The sequence below is a fragment of the Ambystoma mexicanum genome, chromosome 6q (genome assembly GCF_040938575.1).
Source record: "Ambystoma mexicanum isolate Mex_15411 chromosome 6q, UKY_AmexF1_1, whole genome shotgun sequence".
Classification (NCBI taxonomy): Eukaryota; Metazoa; Chordata; class Amphibia; order Caudata; family Ambystomatidae; genus Ambystoma; species Ambystoma mexicanum.
In genome coordinates, this window is record NC_090937.1 from 731,269,615 (window position 1) to 731,283,798 (window position 14,184).

Here is a 14,184-nt window from a genome sequence, read left to right on the forward strand (position 1 = left end):
GACGAAGAAAGTGACGGTGGTGCCGACGAGGAGCCTGTGGAGGTGGATGATTCCACTCCCCAACCGTCACGCCCGTCACAGCCGGTACCTAGGCTACAGGACAACTCGGGAGCAATCTTGATGGCGATCCAGGCCTTGTGTACGGAGATAAGGACAAGGTTGCCCTTACCCCCAACAGATGATCCAGCGGAGCCTGGACCGTCGGGAAGCCCTCCAAGCAAACGGAGAAGAATTCATCCCCCCCCCCGCCATTCCAGCCTTCACGGCCTTTGCAGCTTTCATCTTCTTCTCCTGATCCGAGGGATGACACAGGAACGGAGACGGCCACGACGGGGACAGATGACAACGGTGGTGACGACGGGATGGGCCTTCCATCACCACCTCCTCGGGCCTCCCTGCCCGACGAAATTGGCTCCTTCCACGCCATGATCGGCAGGGCATCCAAGCTCTTCCAGCTCTGCCCCGAGGAACATAAGAAGGAAGGTTTCCTCTATCAACGGCGTGAGGGTAAGAGGAAGACGGTCCTCTCGGTTCCATTACTTGACGACATCTGGGACAAGGGGCGGTCACTCCTGAGGAACCCGTCCATGACTCCTGCCAAGAGAGACCGGTACGAGAAGAAGTACCGGGTCCCAGATTCCGCCCCCATGTGCCTTAGGGCGCAGCCGACCCCGGATTCAGTCGTCTCCGCGGCGGCCAAGAAGGAAGCAGCGGGGGCGACTGCTTCAACTTCAACCTCCCCGCCGACAGCGAGGGGAAGAAACTGGACGCCATGAGACGGCGGGTCATCTCGTCGGCGACGACGATTAAAGTGGCTAAAGCCCTCACGATTGTGGCCCGCTACGAAAGGGAGCTGTGGTTTCAGATCGCTCGCCTGCTGGACTTCCTCCCAGACGACAAGAGGGCTGAGGCCCTGGAGATCCTACAGGAAGGCGAGGTGGCGTCGGACCACGCCATAAAGGTGGCCACGGACATTGCTGACACTGGTTTTCGCCAGATGGGCAACGGTGTTTGCCTTCGCCGGCGTGGTTGGCTCGAGGCAACCGATTTCCGCCAAGACGTGCAGACCAGAGTTCTGGACATGCCTTTCGACGGGAACAACCTGTTTGGCAAAGCAGTGGACGAGTCACTGCAGGCCATCAAGGCAGACACGGAGACGGCTCAGGCCTTGGGCGTTTTGCAACGACGACGCCCGCCCTTTCGGAACTCCAGAGGCAAGCAAGGTGCCTCCAAAGGATTCGGCGGTGGATCCTCGACGTACCGCCAGGCGGCCCGCTCCTCGTCGCAGGAGGCCTACAGAGGACGCGGCAAGGCAGGAGGATCTCGTCGTCGCCAAGGAGGCCAAGGCGGCAAGACCGCTGCCAAGCAGGACTGAACCGGCCGTAGTGACGGGCCCCAACGTGAGCACCCCAGTGGGAGGCCGGCTGGCGAAGTTCGTCAGTGTGTGGGAGTCCATCTCCACCGACCGATGGGTGCTGGATGCCCTGGCCCGCGGGCACACTCTCGAGTTTCTAAAGAAGTGCCCCCGCATTCCACCCGTGGCCAGGAAGGAAAAAAACACTTCCCTCATCTGCTGCTGGAAGTAAGGGCGATGCTGAAGAAAGGAGCCATCGAGCTTGTCCCAAAGAGGCTCCGGAGTGTACTCACGATACTTCCTCGTAAGAAAGAAGGCTGGCAGCTGGCGACCCATCCTGGACCTTCGTTGTTTAAACAAGTACATCAAGTCCCAGAAGTTCCGGATGGTCGCCCTCCAGTACGTGCTGGGACAGCTGGAGGAAGGCGACTTCCTATCATCGCTGGACTTGGAGGATGCCTACTTTCACACCCCCATTCTAAAAGGACATTGAAAGTTCCTCAGATTCGTAGTCCAAGGGCGACACTATCAGTTCAAGGCCCTTCCCTTCGGATTGAAGTCGGCGCCCAGGGTATTCACCAAGTGCCTAGCACCAGTGGCGGCGCGGCAGCGCCTGCAGGGGACCCACATCTACCCCTACCTGGACGACTGGCTCATCCGAGCAAAGACAAGAGAACTCGCCGTCATTCACACAGCAAAGACCGTCCAACTGCTCACGGATCTGGGATTCTCAATCAACTTCGCGAAATTGCACTTGGTGCCATCGCAAGTCGCCCTGTTCCTGGGAGCTAGGCTCGACACAGTGGCGTGATTGGCCTTTCCGTCGGAGGAAAGGACAAAGGCCATCCTGGGCAAGGTGCAATGGCTGTCGACCATGTACGTGGCCAGGGTGAGGTCTATCAAGTCCCTGCTCGGCATGATGTCCTTGTGCATCTACCTTGTGCGCCTGTGCAGGTTGCGGATGCCTCCACTGCAAGAGTTCCTCGACGCCCGTTGGATGCAGGCGGCGGGCAGCTTCGAAGACAGGATCTCACTCTACGAGACCTTCCGCCAAGCGATACGGTGGTGGGGCACCCGCGCGCATCTGGCAGGGGGTATGGACTTCCAAACCCCGGCACATCAGGAGACGGTGAAGACGGACGCCTCCCTGGAGGGATGGGGGGCGCACACCAAAGATCTCCACGCAAGAGGCCTTTGGCTCCCAGAGGAGAGGTCACTACACATCAATGTCCTCGAGCTCCAAGCCGTGTTCTGGGCCCTCAGGTCGTTCCTCCCGTCCCTCAAGGGCAGGGTGGTAAGGATCTTCACTGACAACACCAGCACGATGTTCTACATCCGGAAGCAGGGAGGCACCAGATCCCCAGCCCTATCCGAGGAAGCCCAGGATCTGTGGCATTGGGCTGTCGCCCAAGGGATGTTTCTGGTACCCTTCCATCTGGCAGGAATAAAGAACACCATCGCCGACTCGCTCAGCAGGGAGCTGCGCTCGTGCCATGAGTGGCAACTGCGTCAGGATCAAGTGGATCTACTTTTCCAACGATGGGGCAATCCCCAGATTGACCTATTCGCGACGGCGATGAACACCAAGTGCCTGAGGTTCGCCAGCAGGTTTCCCCAGCTGGGGAGCATGGGCGATGCCTTCTCATTCCCCTCGGATGGCCTGTTTCTGTATGCATTCCCGCCGCTGCTGCTGCGACTCATCAACCAATTCAGACGGTCCCGGTGCAGGATGATCCTCGTCGGACCGGCGTGGCCGAGGCAGATCTGGTTCCCGGACCTTCTGGACATGTCAGCGTCCCCCCTCCCCCCCCAGTCAAACTGCCGACGGATGCGGATCTCCTCGCCAGAGAAGGAGGCGCCATCCTCCACCACGACCCGGGATCGCTGAACTTGCAGGCCTGGCTCCTGCAGCACTAGAGTTTGGAGGGTACGATATCCCGGCGGACTGTAAGGAGGTGCTTGCAAAGGCCAGGGCGTCCTCAACTCTCAAGTGCTATGGACACAAATGGAAGAGGTTCTCTGTCTGGTGCCGTGCACAGAAGATTAGCCCTCTGCGAATTACAGGCTCTCAAGTGCTGCCGTACCTACTGTCGCTGGCCAAGGCGGCGCTAGCTCATGCCTCCATCAAGTTACATCTAGCAGCGATTTCCCGCTACACCAGAACTCCGGGGCGATCATCTCTGTGGTCTCATCGCCTGGTGAAGGAGTTTATGAAGGGACTGTTCTGATTGTTCCCGCTCCAGGCCCCGGCGTGGGAGCTCAACGTGGTGCTGAGCAGGCTCATGGGGCCGCCATTCGAGCCTCTGCATTCGGCACCGTCTAAGTTCCTATTGTGGAAGACAGCATTTCTTGTGGCCATCACCTCTGCACGACGAGTGGGACAGATCCAGACCCTCTCCTGCAAACCACCCTACCTGACATTCCACGAGACAAGGGTGGTGCTGAGGACGCACCCCCCCTTCATGCCCAAGGTGCCGTCGGACTTCCATCTCAACGAGCCCTTGGTGTTACCTGTTTTCTTCCCGTCGCGTTCATCGCCGGCCGAGAGGACTTTGCACTCGCTGGATGTGGCTAGAGCGCTGAAGTTCTACGTGGACTGCACAAAGAGTTTTCGGAAGACATCACAGCTGTTTGTGAACTTTGGACCTGTGAACCAAGGGAAGGCCCTCTCGAAGGCTTCCATTTCCAGATGGCTCTCCGGCTGCATCATGCACTGTCACCGGTTGGCAAACCAACCGTTGCCCGGCCGTCGGAGAGCCCATTCAACCAGAGCGATCGCTGCTACCACGGCGTTCCTGTCTGGTGTGCCCTTGCTGGTCATCTGAAGGGCTGCTACGTGGAGGTCGACGAACACCTTCACGAGATTCTACTGCGTCGACTGGGATTCCAGGGAGGAGTCCAGAGTTGGCCAGGGAGTTCTGCTCAACCTGTTCGCCTGAAGGTGGGCCTGGTGAAGGGGTAAGAGATGCTTAATGTTGAGTTGATGTAAATGCTTAATGTTGAGCTTTGCCACCTCCCGTGGTTGTGCATGTGTGTACTGCTATGTATTCTTGTATTCATGAGCATGTGAATCCATGCCAGACCCCATGCTGGAGAAGGAACAAGTTACTTACCTGTAACTGTTGTTCTCCAGCATGGGTCTGGCATGGATTCACATGCGAACCCTCCCTCCTACCCCTCTGCGGCTCTTCTATTGGTCCTACTGCCACTTTACATGCTACCAAATCTGAAGATGGCTACAAGAGGAGGGGCTTAGGTAGAGGACAGTCATTTGCTGGGGGCAGTATGACCCAGAGACCAGTGATTGGTTATTAGGAGAAAGACAGTTCAGAAACGAAACTGAAACTGATTTTTTCTTTACCAAAGATTCCCAGCCTGACGACGGGGAATATTCATGGGCATGTGAATCCATGCCATAATCATGCTGGAGAACAACAGTTACAGGTAAGTAACTTGTTCCTTCTCTAAAATTGGAATCTTTCATAGTCACACGAAACCCCCTCCCATCAGTGTTCGATGCTTTCTATACATTAAGAATTTGAAGATGGCCTCAGGTGGTAGTGCTAGTGGGGAGAAAGTGCCTACTGGCTAAAAGGGTAAATGACCCAAACTGAGACTGATGGAAAACTAACAAGAGTACATTTTCTTGTTGGGTACTTTAAAAAATAACTGCTTTGTTAATACACCGAGATTTCCAGCTCGATAATGGTAAATATTAAACTGCATATTAATATGCCTCATTTTATATCATTGCTGCCTCTTGTGAGGAACCTGAAGGTGTCTCACCCGTTAGTCCCCGGGGATCTGTCATCCAGGTGGTAAGGACACAGCCATAGTTTTGGGTCCAGTTCCTTGGGTGGACCAGTTTGGGAGGATCACCTGGGTGAGGGGTCTTGGAAGCGTGGGAGTGGGACACCGTATGGCAAGACGCAGTATCCCCTTCCCTGTAACACCTTTACCCCATCCTACCAAGTAGGATACTTAGGAACTCAACCATCCCCCCTCTTTACAACACAAACACTTTCTCTCAGACAGTCAAATCGCTATGAAAGAAAACGGACTAACACCCGAGCTGTATAGTTGACATATCCCAATGCAATGGTCAAGCAAGGTCAGGCAATTAATGGCCATCACACACACCTGACTTCCATTACACTTCCCCACACGGATAAAAAGCGGAGCACGAGAGCACACACTGAGGAAGGCAAAGCACACAAGGAAGCAGCAGTTCAAGGATGGCAGTTTAACATGAGGAGAAAGACGGCAAAACAGAAGGGGATCGCAAGAAGGAAAGTGCCCTTGATCTTTTCGATGAGAAATCGTTACTTTCACCAACCCTCGGGAATAGAAAGCGTAAGACCAGAAAACAGGCTGAAGAATTCTGCATTGTGTGTCAGAGGGCCCTCCCGAATCGATAACCAAGGCGGGGAGAATCACATGACGCCGTGGTACTGTCCTTGGCTCCTACGACAAAGCAGTGCCATTGAAATCAACACAGCCGATAATTTGGGGAGACTGATACCAGACCAGTCTGTGTTGAAGCCAAGGTTGCAATTGGCAAAATTGTATGGTGAGCGCAGAAGTGAACAGTGTATGAAACGCATGTGATGACCAACACGAGTAAAAATTGAACAGATGAGAGGTTGAACTTTGAAACCAAGATACAATTTCCTTGACAGAGTGGATTGGCACTGCGTGAATGCTCTTTCAAAGGACTCTATAAAGTATCTAACTAAGAGTTGAGCAAGGTGAAAGAGTGGCAAAGAACTGTACATCGAAGTGGTCTTGCGACGGTTCGAGAAAAATCATGTGCACAATCGAAAGTCTTCGATGTTGATACTGCTAAGCAAATTAATGAAGCAATAGAGAAAATTGGTCTGAGCCCGGTGGAGGGAGACTGATTGAACATTGTGTTAAAACGGATCTGAGCCTGGCTGAGGGGCATCCGGGGTGAACCGTGAATCACCTGAGAAATTGTATACATGAAAAGCCTATGAGCTTTCTGTTAAAAAGGGATCCGAGCTTGGCTGAGGGGGATCCAAGGTGAATCGTGAATCCCCTGAGAAATTGAGTACGTGTGAACTCCTAAGAGGAAAATAACATTTTGTTTGTTTGTCGCATCAGGCCCTCTGAAAGAAGAGAGTTTGAAAGAGACTTGGGCACGGAAGGCCCTGATGCTAATGTTTGAATTGTACCCTCGTGCTAGAGAAGCCAGAGACTGCTAAGCTCGAGTGTTCCTTGTTCCGTGCTGAAAACGTGGGGAATGTAGGCCAACGGCCTGATCATCCTCACATAATTTCTTGAACACTTCTTTCTTTTACATAAGATTGTTTGCCACACTATTTGTATTTAGAGGTAAGGATTGGCAATAGGTTTATTAGTATAGGCCCTTTTATTTTGACAGGACACCACTAGTACTGCGTTATTATTTGATGGTCATATATTGCTCCCATAAGTAAATTTAGGATTAGATAGGCGTTTTTATACCCTTTTTGAAGTTCAATAAACACTGTGTCTGTCTTACTGTTGACACAATGCCTTCCTTACACTCTGCAACTAACATGTTCTTCTAAATGCAACAGTGATGGATGGACACAATAGCGAATATGATATATTGTATTTTTTAAATGCCAATCATGTGACTTCTGCAAGTTCTGGAAATGCAAAAATGTAAATATTACACATGGCGTAAACTGGCCATCCTCATCTAATTGGTCCTTCCCAATCCATTCCCACCTTAAATCTCTAAATGACCTCCTGCAGAATTCTGTTAAGGCACTGTTAGTAGTCATCTGGCGTGTGATAATTCACCCCTCACTGTGTGTGAATCAAAACACACCCTCTCCCAACCACTATTTCCCAGTTTGAATTTGACACCACAGCTGAACTTTCGCAACACTTCTCACTTCAGTTCCCAGGTTGCTGTATACAAGTGCCTTCATTGTTAAACTTTTGTAAGTTCAACACAGACCTCTATGGTATTGTAGACAGGTATAGTTTCAATGTAGTGCCAGAAGAACAGAAGTGATGTTAATGGATTATTGAGAGGAAAAGCAGCACACTATACTTTGCATAAGACATATATCGTATGACACCTTGCCGTTTCATCAATTTAAACAAGCATGTAGTCTCCTTTCTTGCAGTTTTCCTCCCTAGGCTCGCATTACTGCTTTCAGGGTTCCTGTATCCCGATGTACAGTTTGAGGTCCCTTGCCACTATGCGGCCATTACTAGTCTGAGAATGCCATTTATGATGACCTTTTTGTTCAACATTGTGTTGAGACTTATGTGTGTGCTCACCAGCATTCATTTCGGGACCTAACTGCTTTCCTGTTGCAAAAGAATTGTAGGAATGTATGTTTACTAGTAATGTTACTATAGCAACATATACCGTGTTAGAATATGAAACTTTCTGTAATAGCCTTTAATCTCTTTTACTGTTGCAACTAAATCTTTAACTTTTTGTTTTTTAGGATTATTACTTCATCTGATTTGGATTTGCCTGGTGATCCGTGTATTGCTCCAACCCAGTCATTCAGCAGCTTAGACATACCTCTGGATGTGAGGTGAGATTTTTGCTGTAAATATTACTGTGTGAGATCTTCAACGTGAAGGCAAAATTTCAAAGTTTAAAATGAGTCCCGTCGATCCAGAAAAAAAATAAGATTCTTTAAGTTTCTCTAACATACATATTTAATTTACCAAACTAGTCCGTTATGCAATAATTTTATGCCACAAGCATCTGACTGGTCATTCCCCATTACACGCGTTTCCCTAAAATCAAGAATTCCGCTCTAGTATTCATTCTTTATTCACACGATTGTACAAGCACCTAAAAGAGCAGACAAACCAGTACTCTGTGGGAGGCATATGTTAAAAGGGGCACCACACCTGCCTTCTGGCGAGGTTTATTTTCCCTGTATTGTACCCCACTCTGAAGTTGACAGGACTACAAGGAGTAGTACCGTCTACTGGATATCTTCTGCTCATAGATTATTCATCTTGCAATCACTCAATCCCACTGGATCAGAAAATATTACAAACTTCCACCAGGGTACATCACAGAACCTTCATTCTGCCTTTTTCCTAGTGGCAGTAGCACCACTGGCACCAGAAGTGGAGTCTAACACCACATGTTAAATCTGTCCCGGGTTCACAGGTTGGTCCGTGTAACATGGCACCACTCACTTTTATAGTGCCCTCCGGCCTATGGCTTTTCTCCACCAGAAGTGAGTCTCTGGCTACATTTGTGCAAAGCTTTGATGAGGGAGATCTGTTCCGTTTGGATAGACTGGAATCATGACCCATGTGACTTTTTTTGAAAATGTTTATACTCTGGACAGCAACATTTCTGACATTGCTTGTGGCTTAAGCGAGGCCATTTGATTAGACACATCACAAGAACTTGATTTCATGGCTGCGAACCCACTCCACCTTCCTGGGGTTTAAATATGACTAGCCAAAGTGTTTAAATGTCTGGGAATTGTGGCAGAAAACAGAACACCATGATGGAAATTCCACAGCAAGAAGCTGTTAGGGAGAATTCTCATTCTATGGCTAAATTTCCCTTAGCTATAGAGTCCCCCAGCAGCTTTGCTGGATTTGAAGGGTTTGTTTCCTTTTACCTGCTAAGAGTGAGACTCTTGTTCCCACTCTTAGGCATTTTTTGCTATGTGTGTTCTAGGCTATTTTTGTGTTTAATGCCTATGGGATCTTTCTCAACCCCATAGGAACCATCTTTATTCACATGTGTTACACAGCACCCTCATTGCAGTGACAGGGGTGTCATAGCGACCCCCAAACATAGACTCCATACCCTGGGACTGACTACTGTCTCCCAGGGCATGTAAAGTCCCCATTGACTTTACTAGTCAAATCCTATGAACTAAACCAGTACAAGCCATCTTACTATGGAGGTACTGGAAGGGGTTAATAGTTTTTCCCCTATGTTCATTTTCGAGAGGGCACCGTACAGTCCCGTTCTCAAAAGTTTCTGGCTGGTGGTAGTGGTTACTACCATAAATATTCGACCACAAATATTTCCCTATGGGATTTTCCCATTGTTCGAGGCTACCACTTTTTCTGACAGCCTCTAACATACCGCCGGTGTATTTTAATATTAACTTTACTCCGTTAGGTTTTTATTGCCAGAACTTCAATATAACTTATTTCTCGTGTCTTCCCCTAAACTCCTAACCCAGGTCGGGGATCCTTTGTTCATCCTTTTGGCGGCCTTCTGCCTAGAAGCCCTCTTTTCGGCGCCACTGAGTCTGGGGTGAGTCCATTGTGTGGGAGGGGGAATAGGACCCCTGGACTGGGTTGCCTCAACAACCCATGTCGCTCTCTATCATAGGGTCTCCCGCCAAGATGACCACTCCACTGTGTGAGTGACAGCTAGGCTGTATGAATGGGGATCGTTTTGCATAAAAGCAGGATCCTGAGGACTGGAAGAGCAAGACGTCGCCACTGGAACTAAGAAGCCGAAGAGGAGAGAAGCCAAAGACATCTGCACCGACTGAACCACCGGTGAAGCCCTGCTGCAGCGTCTCACCACTTTTCTCCACACGATGAGAGAAGATCTTCACCTGCAAGAGCCTTCTTCCCTTGTGCTGGTGGGGCCAACCAGTTTGCCAATCGCCTTCCCGAACCTGCCTTGGTCGAATCTCTCGTACCCTGTACTCGGAGGCCGGATAGCCAGGCACCAGTCCCCCCGGACCGCGATTTAAAGGAGCGTACCTTTTATTCATCGGGCAGCACCGCGGCTGGCTTCATCCCCGGGTAGTGCAGTAACTTGAACCTTCCCCCACGAAGAGAGCCTTTCTTCCTCTGCTGGATCACCCGAACTGCAGGAACTACCAGGAACAACCGCCACCGCGGGAGCCACTTCTTCATTTTAAAGTACATTGTTCCACCAAGCCATCCTTTCTTCGCGGTAGCACTAAAGGTGTTTTAAATCCTTTAGCTTCCTGTCGGGGTGGCCGCCCCTCTCTCCTAACATTGTCTTTTCAACTTCTGCATCCACCTTTTCCACTTCATTAACCAAAGACTTGACTGCAGCTACAAGAACATTTTGCTCCTGGGCCCTTGCCCTGTACCAACTGACTTTGGCACAGGCCTACTGACTCTGGTCACATTTGTTAGATCTGCCTTCTTTAGATTGATTCTCAGCTAGAACTGTGTGGTGCACCTATTTCTTTTAACTACCCTTTCCTTCCCATTTTTAACCCTTGTGAAATGCCATTTTGCTCAGTTTACATTTAAGTATTGCCTATACTGGTGCACTGTCTTGCTTAAACTGGTCCACAAACTTATGGGAAGGGTTGCTAGTGTGTGTAAGAACCTATTTCTATATAACTTGTGCTTTCCCTCCCTTGTGAGGAATTGTTAGAGGATCCCTTGTGTGTAGTTATCACTGTGCTGTTTTGCTCAGTTTTCACTCTGGTTCACTTGGTCTACAATTTAACTTGGGAGTGTGTATATTTTTCCCTTGACTTCATTTAACTTGCTTGATGACTGTGATGCATGTGTTTTATCTAGAAGTGTGTAAAATAAATATATAACTACTTTTTACTACAAAGCTTTGGTCAGTGGTTCCTTGTGCCATAGTACTGAAGGTCTATTGTGTAAACCCTGAATACTGCTCATCTCCCTCTTGAGATAAGTCGGACTGCTCAGCCACAGCTACCAACTAAATCGTTGTGGTACAGACTGATACCAAAGAGGATTTATTGCTCTCACCTGTAGTCCTAATCTTGTGTAGTGCTCCCTAATGGAACTGCACAGGATTCTGCCTAACAGAGGCACAGAAATCGACCATGCTAAATTTCAGTGCACAATTTCTCACTCAGTACTGGCACTACAGACACTTGTCTTGATGGCCTTACAAAGAAGCAGAGACCTGCTCCTGCCATTCCAATCTTTTTTTACACAGGCTCAACTCCAAAGAGCTTGCTGATGTAAGCATCTACAGCTGCCTTACCATTTCTCCCTCCTGAAAGGGAGAACTTTGGGCACACAATTGTCACATCAGGGGTTTCGAGTCTTGTGAATATCAGTGCCTCATATTTGCTGACCCACTATTCCCACACTCTTTGGGACATGGTGAGAGAGGCTACAGCAATTTTTTTTTTTTTTACTTTTATTTTTTTAGCTTGACAACAACAAGAGAAGCGAGCAACATTCGAGACAGGTAAAAATCATATACATTGCATACAGTACAGGTACAGAGTGTTAATATATGTCATGCTTGTAAACATGGGGATTATACACAGCACAGGTGAGGTGCTGGGGAACCAGTGTTTCAAGAGGCGGTCAGGTGGGTGGGAGGAGAGAGTCAGTACATGTGGGGCCATGTAGGACCGAAACTTCGACCAAATGATTCTGGGTCTCGAATGAGTTGGTTGCTGATTAGCCCAGGATTCTTAGGTATCTGAGGCCCATGTGACCGCCCTGAGCCATTGCGCATGAGTGCGTGGTGCGGGCCGGAGCCAGCACAGTAGGATGCAGCATACTGCGAGTAGCATGCAGAAGCCAGCCAATTTTTTGGAATCACGGCACAGCTCAGGGAAGTCATGGAAGAGACACCGTGTTGGAGACGGGGTGATGGTCTGATCTAGGATAGTTGATATGGTGGAACATATTTCCCTCCAAAACTGCGTAAGGCGGGGACAGGACCAGATCATGTGGATGTAAGCAGCACTGTCGAAGCCACACGTGGGGCATCTTGGGGAGTGATCATTTGACATATGGTGCAGTCTGCTCGGGGTATAGTGGTATCTGTGCAATACTTTCAACTGGATCAACTTGAAACGGGAGTTGAATGATACATTATGTGTGCGTGTACACATAAGGGCCCAGCGCTCATCGGTCATTTCCACCCCTAGGTCCTCCTCCCATGCGTGCTTCAGCTCAGTAAATGAAGGGGTAGGTCTGGTCTGTACCAGGGCATATAGTCTAGATACCTTACCCCTCGAGGAGTTGGAGGCGGATAGCTCCGCGTCTACAGGGTCGTCAGGTGGTATCGTTGGAAAATTGGGGTATTTAAATTTAAGAGTTTTCCGGAGGGATGAGTATTGGAGCCATGCAGATGGTTTCCGTCTCAGGGACAGTGGGAGGTCCGGACATTCAATAAAGTTTCCCTGTTCAAAAACGTCCCAGATCAATTCATAGCCTGCTTCGGCCCACTGGCGCACGGTAAGTGGTGTTAAATGCGGGACCTCCGGGAGGAAGTTCCAAAGTGGTAGGTCACCATGAAAAGGGTGGGTCGTGGCTAATAGTTTCCAGGTTTTAGATAGGGCAAGGGATGTGCAAACTACAGGATCCAGTGAGTCTAGGACTACTGGCATGGGTGTGAGAATTAGGGAGTGGATATCTCGATCGCTGACCGCCAATCTTTCGAGTCTGACGTGGGGGGGAGGATCCGATGTATTGAACCAGTGCGAGGCAAATTGTGCTTGCGCCACCAGCCAGTATCTGAGGAAGTCAGGGGTGCCAAAGTCACCACACTCCATAGGGGTGGTCAACGTCCCAAGTTTAAGTCGAATCGTGCCTGGATGCCACAGGAAAGTGTTGACGGTATGAGTTAACGCCTGGAAGAAGCCCTTACCCGGCCACTGGGGGATGTTGGTGAACCTATATAGGAGTTGGGGTAGTACCACCATCTTTAGTACCCCTATCCTGCCCGCAAGGGAGATTGGGAGTCTCACCCAGCCCGATGTCTTTACCGCAAGGTATTTCTGATAGTTCTCTTCGAGGACCAACTCAGACTGGCGAGCCACCTCTATATACCAAGATAAGGACATTTCGATTGGGCCCATGTGAACCCCATGATGTCAGGAGGGGGACGTGTGCAGTCAGTAAGTGGGAAAAGGGTGGATTTGGAACAGTTTACCCTGAGTCCTGAGATGCACCCGAAGTGGACAACATATTCCAATATCGGAGCCAGATTGGTAGCGGGGGAACGAATGTAGAGCAGGGCATCATCAGCATATAAAGAAATGATGTCCGATTGGCCGGAAGTTCGCAGGCCTCTGTGTGCATGGGATTGACGCATCATGTCCACAAACGGTTCCATCGCTATGACGAAGATTAAGGGAGAGAAGGGGCAGCCCTGTCTCGTCCCTCTAGCAATTCGAAAAAGGGAAGAGCATCTGTCCACGGTGCGGACCCTGGCCACTGGGTCTCAATATAACAGCCTAACCCAGGAGAGGAAACTGGGACCAAATTTGCATTTTTCGAGGACCCACCAGAGGTACTTCCACGACACAGAGTCAAATGCTTTTTGCATATCGAGCGTGGCAGCCACTGCTTGCACATTTGGGTTGATTCTACTTATTATGTTGAAGAGCCGTCTCAAGTTCAGGGAGGTGGAGCGTCCCTGGATAAAACCTGCTTGGTCTGGGTGGCATGAAGGGGACCAGGCTTAGGGCTAATAGTTTGGCGTAGATTTTAATGTCACAGTTAATGAGTGAGAGGGGGCGGTACGAGCCGCATTGGGTAAGGGGTGTGCCCGGCTTAAGTAAGACCGTTATTATGACCTCACGAAGAGAAGGGGGAAGCTTGCCCACTTCCCCTGATTCCTCCCACAGGGCCATCAGATGAGGGAGTAGGAGGGATGTGAAGTGTTGGTAGAATTCAATTGGGAGGCCATCTGAGCCCGGGGATTTGCCTGACGATAGTGAGTCAATGGCTTCTGAAAACTCCTCGGGAGTGAACGGTCTCTCGAGAGAACTAATAGTTTCGGGGGAGAGGATCGAGAGGGGGAGGCTATCTAGGTAGGAATCGATCTCCGCTGTCGGGACACTCATCGCTTGCATAAAGGGATTCGTAAA

At 49.9% G+C, this 14,184-nt stretch overlaps 1 protein-coding gene across 2 annotated transcripts in view; it reads left to right on the plus strand.

Annotated features, from left to right (window-relative positions):
- ARHGAP10 (Rho GTPase activating protein 10) overlaps positions 1–14,184 on the plus strand; it is a 2,208,119-nt gene that overhangs the window by 1,994,261 nt on the left and 199,674 nt on the right. For both annotated transcript variants that reach the window (XM_069631250.1, XM_069631251.1), the window contains one exon: positions 7,828–7,920. In XM_069631250.1, coding sequence (XP_069487351.1) covers positions 7,828–7,920 — 93 coding nt within the window. The remainder of the gene's footprint in view (positions 1–7,827; positions 7,921–14,184) is intronic.